We start from the raw sequence: 25374 nt of genomic DNA on the forward strand, positions 1-25374 counted from the left end.
ATGTCTTAATGCATTTAGGCCTGGTCGGGTCAGATCAGGTCAACCAGTAGAGTAGGGGTCCTGCCGGGTATTCGTATTAGGTGTCAACTGCCTCAGACAGCTTTGCAACCAGGGCGGGAGAAATGATTTCAGAGGTGGGGGGGACTAGGCCTCGAGGGGCCCTCAAGGAAAAGGGCCCCAAGTGTCTCAAAGGGCCCAAAATCATATTACCTTCCAAGGGCGGATCTAGGGGAACGTTTGGGAGGGGGTCACAAGTCGGCCGACATGCCGGGTCTGATGGATGAATGGATGAATTCTGACGAACAGGGGGGCCGGGGGGTAGGGAGCGAGTATGTCGAGATCAAATGACATTTGATCTTCGTCGTTTCTAAGATGAAGTTTTATCGTTATTATAAAGGGGCGTCGCTACGGATTTTTTACTGGGGGGGGGGGGGGCGGCTCGACGTACTTAAAAACCCAGAAGCAGATATAGTTACCTCACTTTTAGCCTAATGCATTAGTAGCATATAGTCACGATCTCTCTTATTGACCTGTTTATGAATCGGCGGCGCGAAGCGCCGCAAAAATTTGCAAAAAAAATTAAAAACACAGCTCTAAAACACAAATATTACAACCCTTTTAGCATGCTAGTACAAACAGGAGTTCCTTCACAGTACACATATATGAATTCCGATTCAATTGGACACGGTTGGTGTTATTACAGTCACGATCTCTTTTATTGACCTGTGCATGAATCGGCGGCGCGAAGCGCCGCAATTTTGTGTGTGGAAAAAACGTTTGTCAAAACACAGCTCTAAAACACAAACATTAGGTACAACCCTTATAGCATGCTAGTACAAGCCGGAGTTCCTTCACAGTACACATATGAATTCCGATTCAATTTGACAAGGTTGATGTTATTACAGTCACGATCTCTCTGATTGATTGGTGTATGAATCGGCGCAAAGCGCCGAGAAAATTTGCAAAAGCATTTGTCAAAACACGGCTCCAAAACACAAATATTACCACCCTTTGAGCATGGCAGTACAAGCCGGAGTTCCTTCACAGTTACACATATGAGTTCTAATTCAATTTGTCCCGGTTGGTTGGTGTAATTACAGTCACGATTTCGTATTGAACTGTACGTACATGAATCGGCGGCGCGAAGCGCCGCCAAAAATTTGCAAAAAGATTTGTCAAAACACAGAGGGGGCCTCCTCTCTACAGAGGACCACCTCTCTACTGCGGGCTCCTCTTTTCGCAAGGCCTCTTAACTACAGAAGGCCTCCTCTCTACAGAGGTCTCCCTCTCTACTGAGGGTCTCTCCCTTTCAGAGGGCCTCCTTTACAGAGGGCCTCCTCTCTTCAAAGAACCTCCTCTCTACAGAGGACCTCATCTCTGCAAAGGGCCTCCTCTCTTCAGAGGGCCTCCTCTCTACTGAGGCGCGAGTCCTCCTCTCTACAGAGGGCCTCCTCTCTACTGAGGAAGTCCTCCTCTTTACAGAGGGCCTCCTCTCTACAGCGGGTTTCCTCTCTACAGCGGGTCTCCTCTCTTCAGAGGGCCTTCTGCTTTCAGGCGGTCTCCTTTCCACAGAGGGCCTCCTCTCTATACAGGGTCTCCTCTCTACATAGAGCCTTCTCTATACAGAGGGCCTCCTCTCTACGGGGGCCTCATCTCTATAGAGGGCCTCCTACCTACAGAGGGCCTCCTCTCTACTGAGGAGTCAGAAGGGCCCTAGCGGTCAGACACAGTCACTAGCGGGCGGTTATTCAGGAAGTAAGAAGGAAGGAGAAGGAGGCCTCAGGAAGTAAGAAGGACCCTAGCTGTCAGGCTGGTCAGAGGGCCCTGAATGTCCTGACGTGATTTTTTGGATTTCCGTGAATTTCTTACGCCTCCGACGTGATTTTGGCCCCGTGGGCCTTCGGCGCCCCACGGGAGCCTCCTGAAACCCCAATGGGGGGCGCCCCGTCCCCCCTTGGGTACGTCCCTGGGGCCCACGCCGGTCTCCGAAGGTCCAAATTGCCTCTTGAGTCTCATACTGTCCAGTGACCCGATGGTCTTATGATGGCCTATGAGGACCCCGCGTTGGCCTCCGAGGGCGCAAAATGTAAGAAGGTAAGTATGCCGCGTAAGTAATGCATAAGTATTCCGGCATCTGAGGGACTCCGACTGCTTTTTGGGTGCCTACCGCCTCATAACGGTGAAATGAGGGTCCCTGACTCCCTACCTGTCTCTGAAGGTCCCACTCCCATCCATTTCGACATTCGAGATCATTATTTTGGGTTACAGCAGAGGCCCATGCATGAGTTCCCTTAAGGCCCAATGCCGACGGTCATACTTAGCCGCTTCTGATGGCCCCACGTCCTCTTTTGAAGGCACCTCAGGGGTCACCAGAGGCCTGCCAGGGGCACCACCGGCCTCGCAGGGGCACCTTGGGCTGTCAGGGGCACCACAGTCCTGTCAGGGCCCGGGGGCCCCAGCGACCTAGCAGGGGCACCACAGGCCCGCCAGGGTTACCACAGTCCGGCCAGGGGCACCACAGGCCTGCCAGGGCCCAGGGGCACTAAAAATAAAATAAACAATATAAAAAACAAAAATGGAAACACGGCATCACCAAAATTAAGTGGCCGAAATCCGTTGAGTTTTTAATTTTGGGTATAGGTAGGGGCACCACAAATTAAATTCATGACCATCCCCTTGGAGTTTTCCTGTACCATCCCCTGGTGCTCGCACGGTGGAGACAAAACGAGTAAGATTCTGGCCTTCAATACGCCTATTCACGCAACACGATCCAGACAAAAACAATGGTATTAGCTCAGATGTGTTTGACAGGTGATTTTGAGCATGCAAGACGGCGTCTATAACGCATTTAGGTCTTCGGCTTTTGGAGGGGGTCAACTGACCCTCTCAGACCATTTGGGGGTCATGACCCCGTGCCCCCCCCCAGGATCCGCCACTGCATTATTCATGCGTTGCTGTACATAGGAGGTATGTGAAAGGAAAGTATGCCTAGCAAACACCTTTCTGTCAAACTTTCAAGAGGTCCACTACTGGACCTGGACCACATAGACTCAATGAGGGCCCATGGCTCTCTGATGGTTCACGGTCATCACGGAACCATTAAGGGCCCACTAGCTTGTGGTGGACTACGACTCATTGAGATCTCACTGATATAGGGCTCCGATGCTTGGAATGTGATATTTAAAACACTAATACAGGCCAAAATGGCTGATTACTTTTTTAAACATAAGTCAGAAGGGCCCACTTTCGTTATATATTAGGTCCCCCCAGGTCCCCCCCAGGAAATGGAATTAATGGGGCCCGGGGGGGACGGTCCCCCCCGGTCCCCCCCGGTTTCTCCAGCCCTGTTTGCAACATGTTACGAAGACACCAAAACTACTTAATGAATATTCAAATGGTTGCTTAATTCGAATTCACCTCCAAAAACTAGCCTAGAAATATGTAATACTAAAAAAGTGAACCGAGGTCATCAAAAGTCAATGACCTGACCTGACCTTCAGGTGATCTTGACACCCATCCTAATGCATGGGACCAACATCAAATCACATATTTGAATGCTTGAAACCATGAAAAGACTGCAAACGCGCGGCAACTGCGAGCCGACATACGCCGAATCGCGATTCCGGCCAAACATGGTCTCGAAAAGTACGTCACAGGTCAACGGTCATTTGGGTCAGGGACTAAGGGCCATGAAATTCTTATGTTAGGTGTAAAATTGATTAACTCGAGGGTACTGAAAGTTGCGTCCCGATCGGCCGCTTTTTACGAGATTTATTTGCGAAAAACCGAGGGGGTGGGTCCGTTCGACCGCCCCCCCCCCCCTCTATACGGGCGAGAGTTAATATGGAAAGAGTAATAAATATCAAAACATACGTTTCAACGACTTTTTGGGTACTATTGCGTGACGTCAATTTCACAGCATCGTATTTCTTACAAGCAGGGATGCGGAGCCGGAGCCGGAGTCGGAGCCGGAGCCGCCGGAGCCGGCATATTTTGCCCGGAGCCGGAGCCGGAGCCGGAGCCGTGAAACAATATAACCCGGAGCCGGAGCCGGAGCCGGAGCCGCCAAAAAAGGGGGCGACTCCGGCTCCTTTTTATTTTTTGAAGAGGAAAAAATAATTGACCTAGTTCGGTTTGACAGTACAAGGCAGTAAAACATATGGTACTGTCATGGGCCATCAAGTGAATGAAAAAAGCCGAATATCCCCAGTATCCCACAATCAACTTCCTGTCTGCTCCTCCCCCCCCCCCCCACACGTCTACTGCATCCCCAGAACATGAGGACCGGTCATCAGGTGACGGCCATTGTTTTGAAGCCAGTGCAGTGGACTGCGACTCCCAGCACCGTCTCTTCCGACCCCACCTCACCCCCCCCCCCCCACCCCTCAATGCAGCCGAGACGGGTGTCAGCTTACGATGCAGGTTCAGTGAACTCCGATTCGCGGCGACTGCGTTTCCAATGCCATCGCTTCCTAGTCCTTTGTTCTACCAGTTCTCTCCGAGGTGCGTTTGCGCGGGGACGCGGTGAGCCGGTCATGGCCAAGAGTAACGCGTATAACCAATCCAATTTTTCTTCCACCCGCATTTAATTGATTGCATAGGGGATGTACTGAGTCGGAGCCGGAGCCGCCGGAGCCGGACCATTTTACTCGGAGCCGGAGCCGGAGCCGATTTTTTCTCCGGAGCCGGAGCCGTAGCCGGAGCCGTCTGAAATATCCACGGCTCCGCATCCCTGCTTACAAGTAATAGACGCGTAGAATGATAACACGGCGTTAAAAATCAATTTCTAAACGTAATATCTGGTCAAGGATATGACCTTAACGAGGCCATGTTGCCGATGAGTCGATCGTATTGCCGAAATGAACAGAATTCATATCGGTAACGGTGTTCATTGAACATACCTAAAGCACATTCATCGTTTTATCAGGCCATGAAAGTACCGTAGGTCAATCAAGTTACTGCCGAAAAACTGCTGACGTTTGCACTTGGCATGAACCCACATGAATTCAAAGGTATAATGCGGATTCAAGCGTGTAATTTCAGCAATCAATAGACCTAGTAAACGATGTCCATCGTTAAGAAAGAGCATGATGACGACTGTCAAAGCGGCAGGGCTTATATGTTCGCGAAAAGTCGACTGGGAGTTGGGACTTGGGAGAGATAATGAGAGCGCCCCTTCCCGGTACGGCGTCAAACAGCGGGCCAATGCCGACACTCAACCTTACCTCTGACAGACAACACTAACTGTACACACTACAGTCCGCACTCGTCCATTTGAGCGCGAGCATTCTGAGCAAAATTCGGGGCCCTGGAATTCGTAGACCGTATATCCGTTAGTGTATCCCCGAAAACAGACGTAGAGTCCCGTCCTGTCTATATTTCCAGCTCCAGTGTTCTGTGCGGCGCCGCGGCCGCGTTCCCGCTCGGTTTCTCCATATATTCTTACACGCACACTGTGATTAGGCGGCTTGGGTCAGCCTACTTGAGCGCGGCCGCTCCCGAGATGATTTCGATCAGCTCGCGGGTGATGACCGCCTGGCGCGTCCGGTTGAATGTCAGAGTCAGCTTGTCGATCATCTCGCCTGGGAAGGGTGGGGAAACGGCCGGTCAGAGCGTGGGGAAACGGCCGGTCAGAGCGTGGGGAAATGGCCGGTCAGAGCGTGGGGAAACGGCCGGTCAGAGAGTGGGGAAACGGCCGGTCAGAGCGTGGGGAAACGGCCGGTCAGAGCGTGGGGAAACGGCCGGTCAGAACGTGGGGAAACGGCCGGTCAGACAGGGGTAGGATACCGGCGAACCAGTCGGCCGACTGCGAGCGGTGAAACCACGGCGGACGGTAAGCACCAGCGACTGAGTGGGCGGCTCGACCGACCACGGCGCTAGGAGAAGGCAGCGGAGGAGCACGAAAAAAGCGTCCGCAAAATTACAGACACCTGCAGCCTGCACACAGAGAGAGCGCCTCACCCTAGGGAAACGATTTACCACAAATAGTAATAACATTGCGGGTCTGAGGCAAGGTAATTAGCTGAATGGACATCCGACCGACACCAAAGTTACATTGTTTTGGCAAGACATGCAGCAAACAGCATCCCTAACTAGCAGCTAATTGCCTCTGATAATAAACATAAAACTACAAACTTCATAACTTTACTAAAACAACGAGCGCTAATGCAGACGTCACAACAGTAATTTCGCATCCGCAATATAAAAGTAAACAATGAATAATCGCACAAAGTGCAAAGCTATCCACCTTTTAACCGGCGCGGCATACCAATTAAAGGGAAAGGACTAAAAAAGGTTTCGGTAATTGTTGATTAGAATAGTTTTCGTTTGGAATGTCTCCAGCGACTGCTTAGCCTCCAAAATATCTGCCTTCAACCTCATAACGGCATGTGACGTTGAAAATCCAGTCGATAATCATAAGAAATTACTAGTAATCAAGTAAGCACCAATTACTAACTCAACAGTTGAGATTGTTATATAACTCAATCAATGAGGTCGCCATGATGTATGAGATCAACAAAAAGTTACCAATTCGACATTGTCCATCACGCACCAATCATACGTGATGAAACGGATAAGAAGCTTGTGAATGGGATCGAAGCCAGAATCAATTCAAAAGCTGATACATTCATGGCAATCATGATATAAATGATGCACGCATGTAACACAACTGTATGTAACAGTAACATTGAGCCCCCCCCCCCCTCACCCCGCCAGTGAGGGTAACAGAAACAGTAACAGTGAGCCCCCCCTCACCCCGCCAGTGAGAGTAACAGAAACAGTAACAGTGAGTCAAGAGTGGCTGGGCCCGCTGGCAGCACTGACCGGCGTTCTTGCTGGCGTTGTCCATGGCAGTCATTCGGCTGCTCTGCTCACTGCAGGCGCCCTCCTTCATCGCGTAGTAGAGCATGGAGGCCAGCGAGAACTCGAGGTAGCTCTGCGTCACCTCGGCATCGAGCGAGTCATAGACGGCCAGGTTGGGCGACTTGGTGACCGCGTCCAGCGAGTAGAGCGGCAGCTCGGACGTGTCGTACGACACCACGGACCTGGCCGACAGAGGGGCGTGTTACACACCCAGTGTTACACACCCACGTCCAGCGAGTAGAGCGGCAGCTCGGACGTGTCGTACGACACCACGGACCTGGCCGACAGAGGGGCGTGTTACACACCCAGTGTTACACGACCACGTCCAGCGAGTAGAGCGGCAGCTCGGACGTGTCGTACGACACCACGGACCTGGCCGACAGAGGGGCGTGTTACACACCCAGTGTTACACACCCACGTCCAGCGAGTAGAGCGGCAGCTCGGACGTGTCGTACGACACCACAGACCTGACCGACAGAGGGGCGTGTTACACACCCAGTGTTACACACCCACGTCCAGCGAGTAGAGCGGCAGCTCGGACGTGTCGTGCGACACCACAGACCTGGCCGACAGAGGGGCGTGTTACACACCCAGTGTTACACACCCACGTCCAGCGAGTAGAGCGGCAGCTCGGACGTGTCGTACGACACCACAGACCTGGCCGACAGAGGGGCGTGTTACACACCCAGCACTGTCCGCCCGGCAGCTCGGACGTGTCGTACGACACCACAGACCTGGCCGACAGAGGGGCGTGTTACACACCCACCACTGGCCGCCCGGCAGCTCGGATGTGTCGTACGACACCACAGACCTGGCCGACAGAGGGGCGTGTTACACACCCAGTGTTACACACCCACGTCCAGCGAGTAGAGCGGCAGCTCGGACGTGTCGTACGACACCACAGACCTGGCCGACAGAGGGGCGTGTTACACACCCAGTGTTACACACCCACGTCCAGCGAGTAGAGCGGCAGCTCGGACGTGTCGTACGACACCACAGACCTGGCCGACAGAGGGGCGTGTTACACACCCAGTGTTACACACCCACGTCCAGCGAGTAGAGCGGCAGCTCGGACGTGTCGTACGACACCACAGACCTGGCCGACAGAGGGGCGTGTTACACACCCAGTGTTACACACCCACGTCCAGCGAGTAGAGCGGCAGCTCGGACGTGTCGTACGACACCACAGACCTGGCCGACAGAGGGGCGTGTTACACACCCAGTGTTACACACCCACGTCCAGCGAGTAGAGCGGCAGCTCGGACGTGTCGTACGACACCACGGACCTGGCCGACAGAGGGGCGTGTTACACACCCAGTGTTACACACCCACGTCCAGCGAGTAGAGCGGCAGCTCGGACGTGTCGTACGACACCACGGACCTGGCCGACAGAGGGGCGTGTTACACACCCACGTCCAGCGAGTACAGCGGCAGCTCGGACGTGTCGTACGACACCACAGACCTGGCCGACAGAGGGGCGTGTTACACACCCAGCACTGTCCGCCCGGCAGCTGCGCCAGGTGACGCCACACAGCACAAACGTAGGTTCGAACTACGATCTAGGCGGCGCCACATTATCTCAAATGATGGGTACACTGCGCACGAGCTGGAGTAAGATGTCTGAAAACGAAAAAAATGTAGGCATACGAGTGTATCTATACACCACAACACGCGATACAACGTACTAATGAATACCGTTAGTTAATTCGCAGGGTGATAAGTTATCAGCGTTCAACATGCACGGCGAAATCGCGCCGGTTGGCTCAAACACAAACTAGTTTTTGGTGCATCGAGGAACTCGCTTAACCCTCGCCGGCACAGGCCATTTTGAGTCCTTCGACAGCACAAGGGGGGTACGGCCCCCCTCGCGTTTGGCCCCTGATGGAGCTAGAGCTTCGCGGAAAAAACGAGCGTGTTGCCCGTCACGAGAGAAAGCCAATGATACCCAATTTTAAGGTCCTAGGTCACCGGTTGACCTTCCAGGTCAGGTCAATGACAAAAAATCGGGAATATCGGGACCTGTTAGAAAGTCGTAAAGTGTGACTGCTAAGGGGTTTTCCGGGGTGCTGATCACGAATATCGTGTTAGTTTTGATCACAGATGCTGTCGTTAAGCGTTTAGACCAGGTCGGGTGAGGTCAGGTCAGGTCAACCGGTAGGGGTCGTGACGGGTATTCGTAGTACCTGTCATCCGCCTCTGACAGCTTGGTAACATGTTACGAAGGCACCAAAACTACTTCGTAAATGTTCAAATGGTTGCTAAATTCGAATTCAGCTCCAAAAACTAGCCTAGAAACATGTAAAACTCGAAAAAGTGAACCGAGGTCACCAAAGGTCAATGACCTGACCTGATCTTCAGGTGACCTTGACACCCACCCTAATGCATGGGAGCAACATCAAATCACATGTTTGAACGTTTGAAACCACGAAAAGCTTGGAAACGCGCGGCTAATGCGAGCCGACATACGCCGAATCGCGATTTCGGCCAAACATGGTCACGGAAAAAAGGTCACAGGTCAAAGGTCATTGGGGTCAGGGTCATGAAATTTTTCGGGTAGGTGTAAAATTGACCAATGCGAGGGTACTGAAAGTTTCGTCGCGATCGGCCGCTTTTTACGCGAGTTATTCGCGAAAAACCTTAGAAGGTTGCATCAACCCCCTCCCCCTGTGCCGGCGAGGGTTAACGCTCTGCTCTTGTTAGTAACAAGAGCTTGAAAACAATGCAACAACTTCTCGTGTACTTTTCCCTTATGCACCTTTTTGGTACGTGTGATGGCATCAACATTAAATAAATGCAACACATTTTTAAAAGTGCTTGGAGAAAAAGCAATCCCTTATCAAAACGATGTTAGAAGCGACGGTCGATAACGCCAAGCGTAGCAAGAATGTCTATGATAAAACCTGAAACTAGTGCGCAGCATACCCCCTAACGATCAAAATATAACATTAAATTGATATTTTGAACTCACCTGAAGATGTTGAAGAAGATATTGCCCGTGTTGAACTCGTATCCAGAGGCGAGGATCTCCTGAGCGACGGCCGTGGCGTCCGAGAAGGACGGCGCCTTCTTGCCCACTTCACTGACGTGGAACAGAATGTTCTGGTTGTGGGTCCTGCCAATGGAAGCGGCACCCCGTCACACTGCTGACGAAACTGGACCCTAACACAGAGCGGAGCAACACCATACATCATGCAAATCCACGCTCTACTGAAAAAGACAAAGCCAATTCGTACTCAGAGGTTTTCAGTACTAGTGCCTAACCTTTTTGTAATGATGGACCTGATTACGGAGCGAGCGAAGCGAGCGTAGTCTTTCCTTAGATTAACGGAAATTTCTGAGTATGAGCGGCCGGCCGGCCGGCCGGCCGGCCGGCCGTGGTCACGCTTTTGCGAGGCTTATATCTCAGCAACCACTTGACCGATTTACACGCGGTAATTTTTGTAGGGTAGCTTCATTCCTTCTACCAAGTATTGGACTATTCCCGATGCATGTGGGTGACCCCTTATGCACGTGCCACGTGCAAAACGAAGAGGTGTCAGTTTTGTAATTGTTGCAATATCTCGGTAACTACTTGGCCGATTGCGCTGAAAGTTGGCATGCAGGTAGGCACCCACTAGGCACTGCATATACATGTGCCAGAGTTGGGGTGCTGCTGCACGTGCGCACGTGCAGGGGTCGTTTCCAGATCTCGGGAACGGCTGGACCGATTGCGCTCAAATTTGGTACACGGTTAGGGACCGGTTAGTAGGGTGCCGTGCACAAGTCAGTTGGGACCCATTTTGCACGTGCGCACGTGCAGGGTGCCGCTTCCAGATCTCGAGAACGGCTGGGCCGATTGTGCCCAAATTTGGCACATCGCTAGAGACCAGTTAGTAGGGTGCCGTGCACAAGTCAGTTGGAGGTACCCCCTCGCAATTTCGCACGTGCAAGGCCCACCCTCTCGCTCGCTCCGTTAGTCGCCCCAAAAGGCGTTATACTGGTTATACGGTAACGACGAGTTTTCTTTTTATGCTATCTGTACACACTCAAAGATACATCGCACGTTGTTACCGATCAATTTCTTCATTTTTTTCCCTGAATTAGTTGCTTTTTCCCAGCCGAGTTCCGCACCAGCCACGCACCGCTGCAGGATGGTGCGCGACTTGTCGCCGATGCAGACGATCTTGTAGTTCCCCTCGGGCGTGTAGTTGGCCCGGATGCGTTTGGCGATGCTCGAGTGGACGGCGCCGCAGAGTCCGCGGTCCGAGGTGACGGCCACCAGCAGCTGGCTGGCGTCCGGCGCCGGCTCCTCGGCGCCGATCTCGGCCGCCTCGTAGAACGTCTGCGTAAGGAGTGGAGTGATCAGGTCACTACTCAGGCGCCCAGGCCGTATCGACTGTCATGGTATTAGCGCCCAATACCTACAACGACCAATGTGGTGCGACCACGAGGGGCGACAGAAAGCATCCAATGACTCATCTTTTTTCAAGGGGAGAGAACAAAGCTTTACATGATGACCAACAGATAGTCTGAGTCTCCCACTCTACAAACAGACAGTCTGAATCTCTCTTTACTTCTAGTCCTCCTTGCACAGTACTCTAAAACAGACATATTTTACCTACCTATTTTATCCACAACTCGATACCATTTAGGGCCCAGGTCACCAGTTAGGTAAAGTTACATTAAAAGGACATCACCTGAATGAAAGTAAAGTTGGACATCACCTGAATGAAAGTAAATTTTCTCTTGACTAGATCTACTGAAGGATTTTTTTTTTTTGATTTAACAATACTAATCTTTCAGCAATTATCATGGCAGGATGTGTGAAACACTAACATAAAATTTTCAACATTGGTAACACTGGGTGAGGTCATTCTTGCAACCTTTGTTGCTATATAAGGATGATTATTTCATTAGGAGGTATAAAGGAAATTGAGCCTGAGCATCTTTGTTTGGGCCATCTTTAACACTTTTCCCCATAAACATACATCTAACTATCATTGAAATATTCAGGTATATTTTTTATTTTATTTTCCCCTCAAAACCTAACATTTTCTCTTAAGTCATGCTCAAAGGATACAACCACCGAATAGATTTGAATGCATTTGTAATAATTTGGTTTATTATTTACATCATCATCCAACCTGTCATGAATACTTACTCAACATATACAGCTTTACTAAAACACTGACTATTTATATTTATGGTCAAATAACTGATAAGGTATGGCCACTGACTACTAAGTTTACCTTTAGAGATTAAATTATCAGAAAATCCATCACTTTTATGATTTATCTAAAAAAGAAGAAAAACAACAATGCTGGTATAATTAAGTTCATTCAAGGTATGCACCAAAAGTACTTTTATATAGCAACCATTTTGACAAAATGTTGCTTAACTTTGCTCTTTCTAAGCAAACCTGCTTGAAAGAGGTCTAATCTGAGGGGATATGAGTGAAATAGCATTTAATGGACTAGTAAGTATCTGTTTCTGTGATGGTGTAGCTAAATTAGTCCACGGCACATGTTATCAGCTGATGTGTTAAAAAATGCTGATTGTGAAAAATATGAGTTAGAGAACATCTGATAATCTTTAATATAACATTTAGACTCACTTAAAAACACTGTATTACTTTCCCAATAATACACCTCATAAACCTTAGTCTAAAAATATCTCACTGATTTTTGCTACTTGGACTATGAGATAAGTTAGGCAGAGGGGCTGTAAAAATGCCCCTCAACATTGTCTTGATTCATAACAAGCAGATCTAAGACTTGGTGCAGGTTGACAAACAAAAAAGCATGCTTCAAAGTTCAAGCATTAGCTAGCACCTCTATTCAAAACTATAGACTACCTTTATTTTATCAGGTAATGTTAGTTGGGTTTCACCTGAGCTAATTTTATTGTTTATACAAAGAGGAAAAGCAGTTGCCTCAGAGAGAAGAGTTTAACTTACTTTTGCACCAATGCCATATGCCCTAGCTGGTTTCAGCTCGCGCTCAGCACGTGCATATTTGGCAGCTGACACCATCTTCATTGACTTGGTGATCTTTTGGATGTTCTTAACTGATCGCAACCTCATAGAGATTGCTTTCAGGGTAGACATTGCCCTCTGCTGCTGCTGCTGCTGTGGGCCGCTGTAAAATGAAAAGGATATTGTCAGTATCAGTGCCAAATTCTTGATAAGTACAATGGGATAAAATGACTATTCATTTGATGTACAATACCTTTGGATGATTTATTTCTTAAGGCACAGTGTACAAACCATTTACAGGTAATTAGGTACCTACCTACGCATAATTTGGGAAGATAATTATGCCATAGTTCGCATTAAGATCACTTGTGATCTTGACTGCTACATGCATACTGAAGCTGAAGAATAAGCAATATCAATATTTCACTAAGTAGACTTCAAAAAATAATATTGTTACACTTATACACTTCATGATCTTCTCATGCTTGAGCATCTATTGTAACAACAAGCCTGCTCAAGAGCTTGACCTCTTCAGTAAGTGGAAACATCTCCCTGAGAACCTTTTAAAGACAAAACCAAATATAAGAAATGTATTTAATGCATGTTAATAATTAAAAATTTATTTTCAGGCATCTATCCACCGAAAATTTATTATAATACCTATTCAATGGTGGCTAAAATGAAAATGTGGCTAAAATGACGCACCTGTGCCAAAATATGTGCAAGAAAACCCAGCAATTTATGAAGCTCCGGAGCTGTTTCATAGTTGAAAAACGCGTACAAATACAAGAAACTATTCGAAAATAGGACAAGCTCTTTGGTCATTCAAATTAACTTACCATAGCGGCAGCAGGAAGGTGGACCGGCTCAGCATCTTCACGGCCAGAGATATCCCACCGCGAGAGGTCTTTTGGGCTGCGAGTACTTCCAAATACTTCTGTAGCGAAAGGAGAGCCATCACTACGACGCAAAAATTGATATAAATAAATACGATTCGTCAGTCACATAGAAAAACTACTTTGTTTCAAATCTGAATTTCTGTAAAGCATACATTTAAGTTACATTTAGGAACAATAATTACAAGCATTCCCTTTTATTAGGCTTCAGTACTTGTGTACTTGATTGCGCTGCGAAAAACCTGCTCTTTTCAGTATCAGGAGAGGCAGACAACTTTTCTGAGAGAAAAGCATGCATTTACTATTTATATACACTGTGGCATTTACATAGACAGAATATATTCATTCGATGGTGAATGAAACAGCTTTACGCTTTTTAAACATGGGACTTATCAGCCATATTTTGATAATGATATAAGCGGTGATCGTAGCGGATCCATCGTCGTCGCAAGACGCTTTGAGACATCTTGGTAGCGGAGGAGAGGGGGCGGGAGTTAGGAATTATAGGGCCATTTATACTGCGGGAACGGGGACAGAGATAGGTATTCAAGTTGACGTTTACATGAAAGTGGTAAAAAATTGTGATTGCATTTGTCAACACTCAACTACCGTACGGAACAAAACATATGAACATTGAACAGGTAGATTTCCCACCCACTTTGAGGCATTAGGACCTTTCCGCATGGTTTATTTTGTTTTTACATTGGTTAGGAGTTAGGTATATAAACGTAGCAACAGCTGGTAAAATTGGCTATTTTCAATATACTATATTTAGCTCCATAGATTCATAGAGAACTGAGATTCTAACGTAATCACAAAGTTAGCGTTTAAATAGCATTATCCATTTCGACCATCCTTGGCGATGATAAAGTTTGTTTTGATACATTTATGACGTGGTGGTTGCAAAACAGTGGAGGCTGTTGTCTCGCGCGGGTCTGTGGTGCGTTTCTCTGAGTATCTAATTTTATTTAATCATTTAGAGGTAGGTCGATAAATTCGATAAATATTGTTCAGATATTTTAATTGCTGTAGACATTATACTTATCTTGCGCGCATACAGCAGAAAGGTATTGGTGTGAGTTGCACTTGCACGGCCCGACTTCTTAACAAGTCACGTAAAAATGAAAATTAAAGTGAGTTGGAGTGTGCTCAAATGGGTGCTGACATGCCATTAAGTGCAAAGAATACAAAAGTCACGGTGACTATAAATAACAAAAGTCATACCCATTATGTTCATACCCTTGGTTCATACCTGATACCTGTCTCACCATTATTGATCCTGCAATGGTAATTCAAAGTTTTTTGGGAACCCTTTTTTTACAGCACCCTGCCAGAGGCCACTAGCTTTATTGGCACTTTTGGTTTTATGGAATCATCAACAAACTGGGATGTTTGGTGGAAACATGTAAAATTCCAACTGTGTTTTTTTGCAGTTCTAACACCGTTTTATGATAATATATCACAAAGTAGCCATAGAAATCATCACAAATGCTAACATGTCAAAAACAAAGCAGCAAAAATTAACAAATGAAAGGAAATGATCCACTTTTAACATAGGGTTTTGAACTGGAATAGCAGTTTCGTAGCTTGAGCTGAGACAAGCACAAATCAGAACCTTTTACGGCTCAAAGATCAACCCAGGCAAAGATATTCCATTTCTCGTCCAGAAAAGTGTCTTGCTGAGGAGTGCTTGTTATGCTGAGGAATGCAGCCACGTCATCATCAGCCAAGCAGCATGCTGCTTTCAGCCGATGGGTTTGAAGTGACTGAACTACACACTATGATTTGTCAATGCTTAAAAAGCTTCTGCATCGAACAATATTTTCATAGAGTAGGTATAGTTCTTCCTATATAAAAATGTAGAAAAGGATGTTTTTTATAAAATGGTTTTAGTTTCTTTGCTGATCATTTTGAGCATAAAAATCTGAAATTTACTGCAAAAAAAACTAATTTTGGGAAAGTGAACTATCCTCTTTAAAATCATTCTCTGATGGTCATCATCTCATCGTGACTCCTGCTCTTCCTTCTCACTACTGGACTACTGGAGCCTTCTTTCTTTTTTTCTTTTTTCTTATACTGCTGAAGTGCTGAGAGCATTGGTTGTGTCAACTCAGGATCACAAATTGTTTCTAATATTGCATTGTTTATTTTTCAGAGCATGGCAAGCAGCAGTTCTAACAATGAAGGCAAAGGATTAAGTGGCAATGATAAAGGCGATGACATAAGAAATGAATTTATTGAACATCAAAATCCTGGGCAAGACTGTCAATCACACTCCACTTTACCAAATGTTGTGGAGGAGAGCACCACAATGGGCCATGGAGATCCATCTCCCAGCCACTCTGTAGCTGGATCGGAAGATGCTCTGATGATACGTGCTGCAGCATCCTCCCCACCGTCTTATGAGGCTTCTGGCCACGAACAGCCTCCTGGTAGGGACTCAAGTCCTTCCACATCGGTAGCGTCGCCAGACGTGACAAAGTCGACCGCGACCCTCCCTGAAGTGCCCGCCGATGCCGTGGAGCCGACCCTTGTCGCGCTGCCAGAGGAGCCAGCTGGCTCCGCGGAGCCGGCCCGTGTCGCTCTGTCGGAGGAAGAGCCAGTAGGCTCCGCGGAGCCCGCTCGCGTGGCGCTGCCGGAGGAGCCGGCCGCCTGTGCCGCGGGGGCGGAGCGCGTGGCGCTGCCAGAGGAGCCCGCCAGTGCCGCGGGGGCGGAGCGACACGTGTCGGATACGGCGCACCACATCAAGTGGGTGCAGTTCCACGGGGCCCGCTCGCCGATCATCACACAGAACGTGAACGGACCGTGTCCGCTGCTGGCGCTGATCAATGTGATGCTGCTGAAGGGCAAGGTGCAGCTGCCCTCTGCGCTGGAGGTGATCACCATCGGCCAGCTGATGGACTACATCGGGGACACCATGCTCGATTCGGCGCCGGCCGAGGCGCAGCAGCCAGATTTTCAGCAGAACATGCAGGACGCCGTGGCCATCCTGCCCAAACTGCAGACCGGCCTCGACGTCAACGTCAAGTTCTCCGGGTAAGTCGTGTTGCGCCTATCTATGTCGCCCTGGTTCATCGAAAATACACGGTCATATGACCAGCTGTGCCGCAGTAAAAGTCAAAATCAAAACACCAGATGCTAGGTCAGATACGATTCTAAAACCTTCCTTCGTAATTTGACGCCTAAAGGACCTACCAATGAAGTTCATGATTAAGGCTTCTGGCGACTAATTAAACAACGTGGGATCTGTTTTGGACGGTGAGCAGTCGTTTTTTTTTTTGTGTTGAGGAGTGGCCCTGCTACTGGTTGGTGGGTATTCTTTATCCGCGTATTTTTCCAGCTATTGAATTCAATATGAGTATTTTCGTTCACCACGACCAACATACGGATTATAGCTATCCACATACCAATTTTTAGCACTTTTAGCGCAGAACAGATTAAACATGTTAATTTGAAGTCAGCAGAGGTCCTAAATATTGCGCTGTTATCATTATCCGGTTTAAAAGGTTACTACACCCTGACGTCATCGATCAGTCGTTCAGCTTGATATGTTACGTTACGATGTCGTTGAAATCGATGCCATGAAGCAGCTGATATCCGAAATGCTACGTCCTAATGATATAATAATAACCCCGCTCAAAACGTTTTGACACGACCAGCCCTTGGTGATTAGCCTGTCACATTCTGTTACACTGCTGCAGTGTGCAGGAGTTCGAGTACACGCCCGAGTGCTGTATATTCGACCTGCTGCACGTGCGGCTGTACCACGGCTGGCTGGTGGATCCGCGTGAGCCGGACGTACACCGGGTGGTGGCCCAGTGCGGATACAACCAGCTGGCCGACAAAATCATCACCAACAAAGACTCGGACGACCCGGAACTTCTGCACGAGGGTGAGCTCAGTACCCAGGACTCGGTCCACAGGATGCTGTTTTCTCACGCCGCAGTTAATTTGAAATGTTAATGGACATTATGCAATGTACACTAGGCGCTCGGCAGATGCCGGTAACCCGCGGACATGTTTGCACAGCCCAACGGTCACGGTATGCTCGTGTGTCCCATTTCTGATGTCCGTGTCACGTGTGTGTCGGTGGATTCGGGGGCTGGTGACTGCGGCCCTGCTGACGGCGGACTGTCGCTCTCTTTCTGCGTATAGTGCTGCTGGCCGAGAACTTCCTGGACACGACGGCCTCGCAGCTGACCGCCCACGGCCTCAGTCAGCTGAGGGAGACCATGCGGGACGGCGAGCTGGCCGTCTTTTTCAGAAACAACCACTTCAGTACCATATACAGATACCAGGTCTGTGCTGTCTGCAGCTGCATACTTTCTTTGATTTTACGGTGTAACTGTACGAATTGTAGGCTCAATTTACGGCTTTGCTTGCTGCCTGTAATTCTATGGCAATTTTTACACATTATATTTGTTATGAATGGATCAACATTCAATGCTACGCTTTGATGCACTCTGGGTACGCTTTGGTGGCTTTTGGGCTGGGTACTTTTTGGTGCGATCTGATTTCAGATTAGTACCCTGTATTTTTTTATGCTGCATTATTGCCGGCATACGGCAGTAGCTGTGGATCGCCGCCCGTGGCTCGGAGTGGTCTGCCGTGGACCTCTCGTTTAACACACCTGCTGACTGCAGCTGAGCTGACATGACCATGATCCTCCGCACTCCCCAGGACCAGCTTTACCTGCTGGTGACCGACCAGGGCTTCCTGCGCGAGCCGCGGGTGGTCTGGGAGACGCTCAGCTCCACTGACGGCGCCGGACAGTTCGTCAACGGAAACTTTGAGCCGCTGAGCCCTGAGCGGCCGCCGGCCTCCGGCCCCGAGCAGGTGGACCACGAGTGAGTGGGTACCGGCCGGTGTTGGTACACTTGTGCAACACCCCATCCCCCGTCTGCCGCCTACGCTGGTACACAGTCCCTGGCTGCTGTGTACACTGGTATTCTTGTGCAGCTCTCTCGGCTGACTGGCGGTTTGGTATCACTGTCGTGCCAGTGTGCTCTCTGACTTTCTGGTACAAAATCGGACCAGTCACCCTGGAGTAATTGAACTCAACAGCCCACTCAGATGAGCGATGACCGACATCAGCCCGGCCGCTGACCGTCGCCGACCGTTCTTTTCCAGCTACATGGTGGCGCTGTCTCTACAAGAGGAGAGCTCTCGGCAGCAGGCGCAGGATATGCAGTGGCAGGAGTACAAGGAGGCAGAGTTCGGCACCAGTGCCGAGCTACTCTCGGAGTGAGTCCCAGGTCCATTTGCACACGGCTCTGGTCGGTAATTGCTGTGCTACGTTCGGCTATTGTAGGATGTTTCTTATGTATCGGTGGTGTCTGTACGAGGGTGCGCTGATGGAACAGAGTGCAGTGTAAGCGCCCACACAATATTGACGCCTGCGGAGGGTGTAGTCAGCTGTCAGTCGGGCTCGCTGGTCGGCGCACCACCGGCGCTGTTCTGACGCCAGTTGTCCGTGTTTGGCAGCGCGGAGCTGGCCCGGCGGTTACAGGAGGAGGAGGACAGGAGTGCGGCGTCCGAGCAGCAGCAACAACAGCAACAGCAGCCGCAGCAGCAGCGGCAACGGCGGCGGCACTCTCAGCCGCCGGCAGCACCGCCGCAGCAGCCGGCGACAGGGCACCAGCGGGTCAGCAGCACCGGAGGATCTGAGGGAAAATCAAAGGGGAAGGTGAGCCAGCCATCAGGACATTCTGCATTCGGTCGCACATTCTTGCTGAGCAACGCCGTGCGGTCGATTGCAAAACGATGTTCCCCGGTCATCACATGACGCTACGAACTATACAATTACTAAAATATTGATTTTCATGGAATGTACTTGAATACTTCTTTCATCATGCTCAGAGCAGAGCGAGGACTATTCGGCTCACTCACTCTGCTCGCCAAGAGGCCGCTGAACTTGACACCGCCAATGAACGCTGACGCTCGCCTCTCCGTTTCAGTGTGCCATTATGTAGCGGAGGGCCGCCGCGCCCGGCGCTGTGACCTTATCTGTACGGCGCGGCTGCGCCCCGGGTCGGCGGTCGGCGGCCGACCGGAGCGCCGCGCGCGTCCTCTCCCGGTGCCTTGCCACGGCAGCACAGCGGCTGGCGTGTGGCCGCGCGCTGTGACCGATTCCATGTGATATACGGGCCCTGTGGCCGCGGCACGCTGCCGCCGCACCGCGCGCCTGACCCTCTGCCCGCACCGCGCGCGGGACGGAGAGCGAGCCGAGCAGCCCACGACAGCTGTCAATGCCTGACTGACTGACACAATATATGTATACACTGGCGTCTGTATTACTTCTTTCTCTAAATGTGCCCGGTATTGAACCGGTCAGTCGCTGGCTGGGCTTGGGTGCTTGGCCCCGCCTTTCGTCACCCAATCGCTGTTCCTTAACGGATGGTAGAGTTAAACGATACAAAGTTTATTGAAAAACTGCCCATCGAGGTGGTACAAGAAGCAAAAGTACACCAAACATCACAATTATACATCGAAGATGCTTAGACGATACGAGCTAAAGCGCACAGCGACGCACAATTACTGAACAGCGATTCAGAGACTACCGACGCAAAACAGCGCGATACCAAAATGTAAGATACAGCTGTGCCGCTGGCGTTTCTGGCACGGGTCTGCCGTGGCCACGACCGCTACCCAGCATCAGATGGGAGATTCCACAAATACACAGCTTGTGTCCTGCTGGCAAGACGTACACACAGCTTTGAACAGATATTTGGCACTAGCTAACACGCGCTATGTGTAGCATTTCTAGCAAACTCCGAATCAACAGTAACACAGGACACGATGATCTTTCAATAACAGCTCTTAGAAAACATTAATAAAAATGTGACGGCAAGGAAAAGCATCTACAGACGAAGGCATGAGTGCCAACGCACATGCAACACAGACAATGAGGAGATCGATGAACGACGTTGGTAAAGGGGCTCCGTCGCGGATTTGACACCAGTTCAACACACAGTGGATGGGCAGAACACAGCTGGAAAAATGGTCTGGGACGTCATTGCTGCCTCCTTGTTCCTCCCGGCGAGCTAGTCATAAATGAAAGGCAAGCAAAGAGAAAACTGCAATTAACAATGCCCAATCTTGCAGACCATTGATGAACTGAGACACAGGATACAATTAATGTGAAAAATCACTATCTACACATAAATCGACGTCATAAACCGATAAGTAGCGATCCTTGCCTTGAAAAATGTACCATTTGCACTTCTTAGCTATTATTGTCTTAGCGAGATTCTGGTGAAATTATTGAGATAACAAAGTTGTTTAACGGCTGCCAGTTCTAATGTTATAATGTGAGATTGCATGCAATGGGCAACATCTGTGGCCGGACCTTTCGGAGTGTGATGGCAAGATCCATCATTATCATATACGGGGACATACAAATCAAGAACGTTGGAGCAAAGCTGCCTTCCTCGGCTAAAGCCATAGACAACGCACCGTGTCAGCCAGACAGCATGGCGGGACAGAGGTGCTCATGGCGCGCCAGCTCAGCGGCGTGCCACAGCCGGGCAGGGGGCCGCTAGTCGGTGGCCGCCTTGCGCACGAACTGGGTGAGCGAGGTGAGGTCGCTGGGCTCGTCGTTGGCCGGGGCCAGACGCGAGAACTCGATTTCCTCCGACTGGCTGTCGAGCTGCGCCACGCCGCCGGCAGCCGCCGCCGTCGGCCAGCGCTTGTGCGACGGCGCGTACAGGCAGATGACGGCCATCGTGTAGACGTTCCACATGCCGTACACCCCCGTCAGGATCGCAGACGTGTAGTTGAGCGAGATCTCGTCGTCCCACTTCCACTGGCCTTCGGCTACTTGGCCCAGGATAAATCCGATCACGGTCATGGCGGCGCAGGTCAGCGTGGCCAGCATCAGAAACTTGAACCGGTAGATGATGCCCTCGTAGTGCAGACGGCGGACCGACGACATGGCCGGCAGTGAGTGCCGCTTCACGTTGATGTTGCAGAAGACGCGCCAGATCATCCAGGAGAGGAAGCAGAAGTAAAGGCTGGCCGACACGCCCGCCATGATGATGAAGCTCAGAGCCAGGTTTGTGCCGACGCGCGTGCCCCAGATGGAGTAGAACGGGTTTGTCAGCTGCACGCCGCGCTCGCACATGTCGAAAATAAAGAGCGAGATACAGCCGCAGGCAACCGCAGACAGGTGCTTCCAGTAAGCGGCCAGCCGGTTGCGGTCACAATCCTCCGAAACCATGAGGTGTTCGCCGGCGAACACCAGCCAAAACGACAGCAGAACCGCGTAAAAGACGCCCTGGCGAATGTCCGTGATCAGCAGCATGTACGGCATGTCGAAGCGCAGAGTCAGGAACTCGAGCGGCAGGTTCAGCACGCTCAGGCAGATGCCGAGCGAGAACAGCATGCATTCGATGAGAGCCGGCTCGCGCTGGAGCGCCTGCACGCGCCGCCAGAACCAGACGAGCAGCACCACCACCAGCGGGAAGAAGATGGTCTTCAGCGACACCCACACCTTGGTGAAGCCGCCGTTCTGGAAGATGGCCACCAGGTTGATGTCGACGAGCTTGCCGATGCCGACATTGCGCTGGTTCTCCATGTTCGGCGGCAGACGCAAGTTAAGCAAATAATAGTCGTGGTGGAGCGAGCCCAGCTCGAACAGTGGAATCAGGTCGCAGTTATAGCGGTAGCTCTGCTCAGAGTCCAAGTCGCAGATGAGATGGCGCTCCTCAACTGAGGCGGCCAGCAGCGTCCAGTCCTCTGTCTTGTCTTCTTTGTTCTTGTAGCCGAGTCGCACGTCCAGCGCCAACGTGGCGTTGGGCACCATCTCATATTGCGAGTCATGGTCAATGTCCAGCTGAAGTACACCGATCAGATTTTGCTGCCAGCGGGTAAAGTCCAGCACGGCACCTCTGCGCAGAGGCATCTGGAAGGCGAACACCACCTGTTCAGATGAAATGCCAGTGTCCATCAGGTCGTCCACTTTGTCCGCCTTGTCGCACATCTTTTCACTGCCGATGACGCTCCACACCTGGAACCATCGGTCTGGCTCACGCTCGTGGTCCAGACATATGGTCCCAAGGATGTTTTGCGAACTGCTCGGCTCAGGGGCCACCAGACCGCCCAGCAGGAAGCAGACCAACAATGCCACCAGCAGTACCGAGCACAGACAGGCCAGCTTGCGGCCGCTCAGATTCTCTATCACAGCGCCGGCCATGGCCGCTGCCCAACAGATGTATCGGGTCAAATGCTGAAAGGAAGGGAAAACAAATGTGTTACTAGAATCAGCAAAATAGCAGCTGAAGGTCAAGCAATGTGTGCACTTACACGGTGCACAATGCACATTACATTATACCTATAACCAGGGATGCGGAGCCGTGGAAATTTCAGACGGCTCCGGCTCCGGCTCCGGCTCCGGAGAAAAAAATCGGCTCCGGCTCCGGCTCCGGCTCCGGGTGAAATGTTGTGGCGGCTCCGGCTCCGGCTCCGGCTCCGAGTAAAATGGTACGGCTCCGGCGGCTCCGGCTCCGGCGGCTCCGGCTCCGACTCAGTACATCCTCTATGCAATCAGTTAGATACGGGTGGAAGAAAAATGGGATTGGTTATACGCGTTACTCTTTGCCATGACCGGCTCACCGCAACCCCGCGCAAACGCACCTCGGAGAGAACTGGCAGAACAAAGGACTAGGAAGCGATGGCATTGGAAACGCAGTCGCCGCGAATTGGAGTTCACTGAACCATCGTAAGCTGACACCAGTCTCGGCTGCATTGGGGGGTGGGAGTGGGGGTGGGGGGTGGTGGGGGGGGGGGAGGGGAAGAGACGGTGCTGGGAGTCGCAGTCCACTGCACTGGCTTGAAAACAATGGCCGTCACCTGATGACCGGTCCTCATGTTCTGGGCATGCAGTAGACGTGGGGGGGGGGGGGAGGAGCAGACAAGAAGTTGATTGCGTAATGCGTACTGTGGGATACTGGGGATATTCGGCTTTTTTCATTCACTTGATGGCCCATGACGTAAGTAAAGTACCATATGTTTTACTGCCTTGTACTGTCAAACCGAACTAGGTCAATTATTTTTTTTCCTCTTCAAAAAATAAAAAGGAGCCGGAGTCGCCCCCTTTTTTGGCGGCTCCGGCTCCGGCTCCGGCTCCGGCTCCGGGCTATATTGTTTCACGGCTCCGGCTCCGGCTCCGGCTCCGGGCAAAATATGCCGGCTCCTGCGGCTCCGGCTCCGACTCCGGCTCCGGCTCCGCATCCCTGCCTATAACGACCTCACTTTACTACAATACAACAGGTCCAGATTTTACAGACTTTTGGGTCATTGACTTGACCTGGAAGGTCAATCAATGACCTTGGACCTTCAAATTGGGTGTCATCAGGTTGCTCTAATCACAGGCAGCACACTCTTTTTTTCTGCGAAGCTCTAGCTCCATCAGGAGCCGAACAACAAGAGGGGTCCAACAGACGCTCGACTACGAACATCCATTCTGGTTCCTACAGCAGGCAAAACACTGATACGGGCAATGGCTAGGTCAGGCAGAAAAATGAGAGATAAAGTGTTAAACAAGACAGCAATGCAAAAGGTCTGAATTGGAAATAGTAGGTAAGCAGTGCACAAAGGGAAGCTTTGAATGAGGACATCCACCCGAGCTTAGGAACGTCTGGAAGGAACACCCTTATTCATGGCAACATTAATATCTCAAAATAGTAGCCATGCATTATATCAACTGCTGAATACTTGGAAATAACATAATTATCAATCATAAGTAAATTACTACATACCAGCTACATCCACACGAAAATCTACTTTGTGATTACTGTCCATGCAAAATCCGAGGGCTGTTCACGGGCCCCTGTGTGCGGTCGGACCGCACACAGCCTCCAAGCTCCGCCCACTGCGTCCCTACGTCAGCCTTCCGTCACCGCACACAGCGATCGCTGTGGCCGGTCGGGACTGGCCACAGCGGACCGTCCACCGCACGCAGCCGTGACGTCAGAACCGCCTACCCATCCCCTACCCCCACGCCTGCTGGACGCACCGCACACAGCGCACGCAGCAGTGTGCGGTGCCCGTGAACACCCCTCCGCTCTGTGCCTTTTCGAAACTAACGCGCCATAAATGTATCAAAATAATCTAACAAAGGTACCTAAAATGCTGCAAACTGTTTATTTCAAAATGACGTCGTTCCTGGAACAAAAACCTATTTATATATTTATACACTGTGCAAAACCTACCTATTATGCTGTAACTTGTAACACTGTAAAGAGAATAGTCGATCGTTGAATATGAGAGCTAGCTGATTACGTGTAAGCACAGATAAAGCTGAACTCTTCGGCGTATCGTTTGAAGGGATCTGTGTGAATCCCGTCGCACCGACTGGCGACGATCGCCAAAGTTCGAGCGAGGTCAACTCTGAATGGGCTTCCGAGGAAGGACCAGGGCCAACAAAATGGCCCATGGTGGAAGGCAGGGTCTCATCCCATAAGCTTGTTAGAGGGAGCGCATTCGGCGAATACCAGCCTCGCATGCAGCTTTTCCTACCGCCAGGTAATTCAGTCACATGGTCAAATCGAATGCACTGCTAACTGTCTGTGCATTTGGAGGCAGTGGAAACTTTGAATTGCGCAAACACTCGGGTAAAATGGTTCATTAGAAATGAGTGAGACTTCGTGCGGACAGTCCGCC

General features: G+C 50.5%; 3 protein-coding genes across 11 annotated transcripts; 1 reads left to right on the plus strand and 2 right to left on the minus strand.

Moving 5' to 3' along the window:
* Positions 1-5359: 5359 nt before the first annotated feature.
* LOC122381211 (ATP synthase subunit gamma, mitochondrial-like) lies at positions 5360-13773 on the minus strand. Its single transcript, XM_043365128.1, has 6 exons — positions 13657-13773; positions 12800-12980; positions 10986-11185; positions 9833-9976; positions 6826-7046; positions 5360-5582 (listed from the first exon to the last, which is right to left on the minus strand). Exons 1-6 carry the CDS (start codon positions 13689-13691, stop codon positions 5479-5481), a joined length of 885 nt encoding a protein of 294 aa, XP_043221063.1. The 5' UTR covers positions 13692-13773; the 3' UTR covers positions 5360-5478.
* Positions 13774-14527: 754 nt separating this feature from the next.
* Positions 14528-20006, plus strand: LOC122381209 (ubiquitin carboxyl-terminal hydrolase MINDY-2-like). Of its 5 annotated transcripts, none has more exons than XM_043365118.1 (8): positions 14528-14695; positions 15869-16749; positions 17415-17605; positions 17869-18011; positions 18394-18560; positions 18844-18957; positions 19198-19399; positions 19671-20006. In XM_043365118.1, exons 2-8 carry the CDS (start codon positions 15872-15874, stop codon positions 19683-19685), a joined length of 1710 nt encoding a protein of 569 aa, XP_043221053.1. In that variant the 5' UTR covers positions 14528-14695; positions 15869-15871; the 3' UTR covers positions 19686-20006. The 5 variants fall into 5 exon arrangements, with proteins under 5 accessions (XP_043221053.1, XP_043221054.1, XP_043221055.1 ...); XM_043365119.1 differs by having other exon boundaries at positions 14609-14653; XM_043365120.1 differs by having other exon boundaries at positions 14612-14846.
* Positions 20007-20118: 112 nt separating this feature from the next.
* Positions 20119-25097, minus strand: LOC122381210 (protein wntless-like). Of its 5 annotated transcripts, none has more exons than XM_043365122.1 (2): positions 24924-25097; positions 20119-22939 (listed from the first exon to the last, which is right to left on the minus strand). In XM_043365122.1, the coding sequence occupies exon 2, from the start codon at positions 22904-22906 to the stop codon at positions 21251-21253; it is 1656 nt and encodes a 551-aa protein (XP_043221057.1). In that variant the 5' UTR covers positions 22907-22939; positions 24924-25097; the 3' UTR covers positions 20119-21250. The 5 variants fall into 5 exon arrangements, with proteins under 5 accessions (XP_043221057.1, XP_043221058.1, XP_043221061.1 ...); XM_043365123.1 differs by lacking the exon at positions 24924-25097 and adding an exon at positions 24670-24688; XM_043365126.1 differs by lacking the exon at positions 24924-25097 and adding an exon at positions 24471-24669.
* Between the last annotated feature and the right edge of the window lie 277 nt (positions 25098-25374).

This window comes from Amphibalanus amphitrite, unplaced genomic scaffold (genome assembly GCF_019059575.1).
Source record: "Amphibalanus amphitrite isolate SeventyFive unplaced genomic scaffold, NRLGWU_Aamphi_draft 000116F_arrow, whole genome shotgun sequence".
NCBI lineage: Eukaryota > Metazoa > Arthropoda > Thecostraca > Balanomorpha > Balanidae > Amphibalanus > Amphibalanus amphitrite.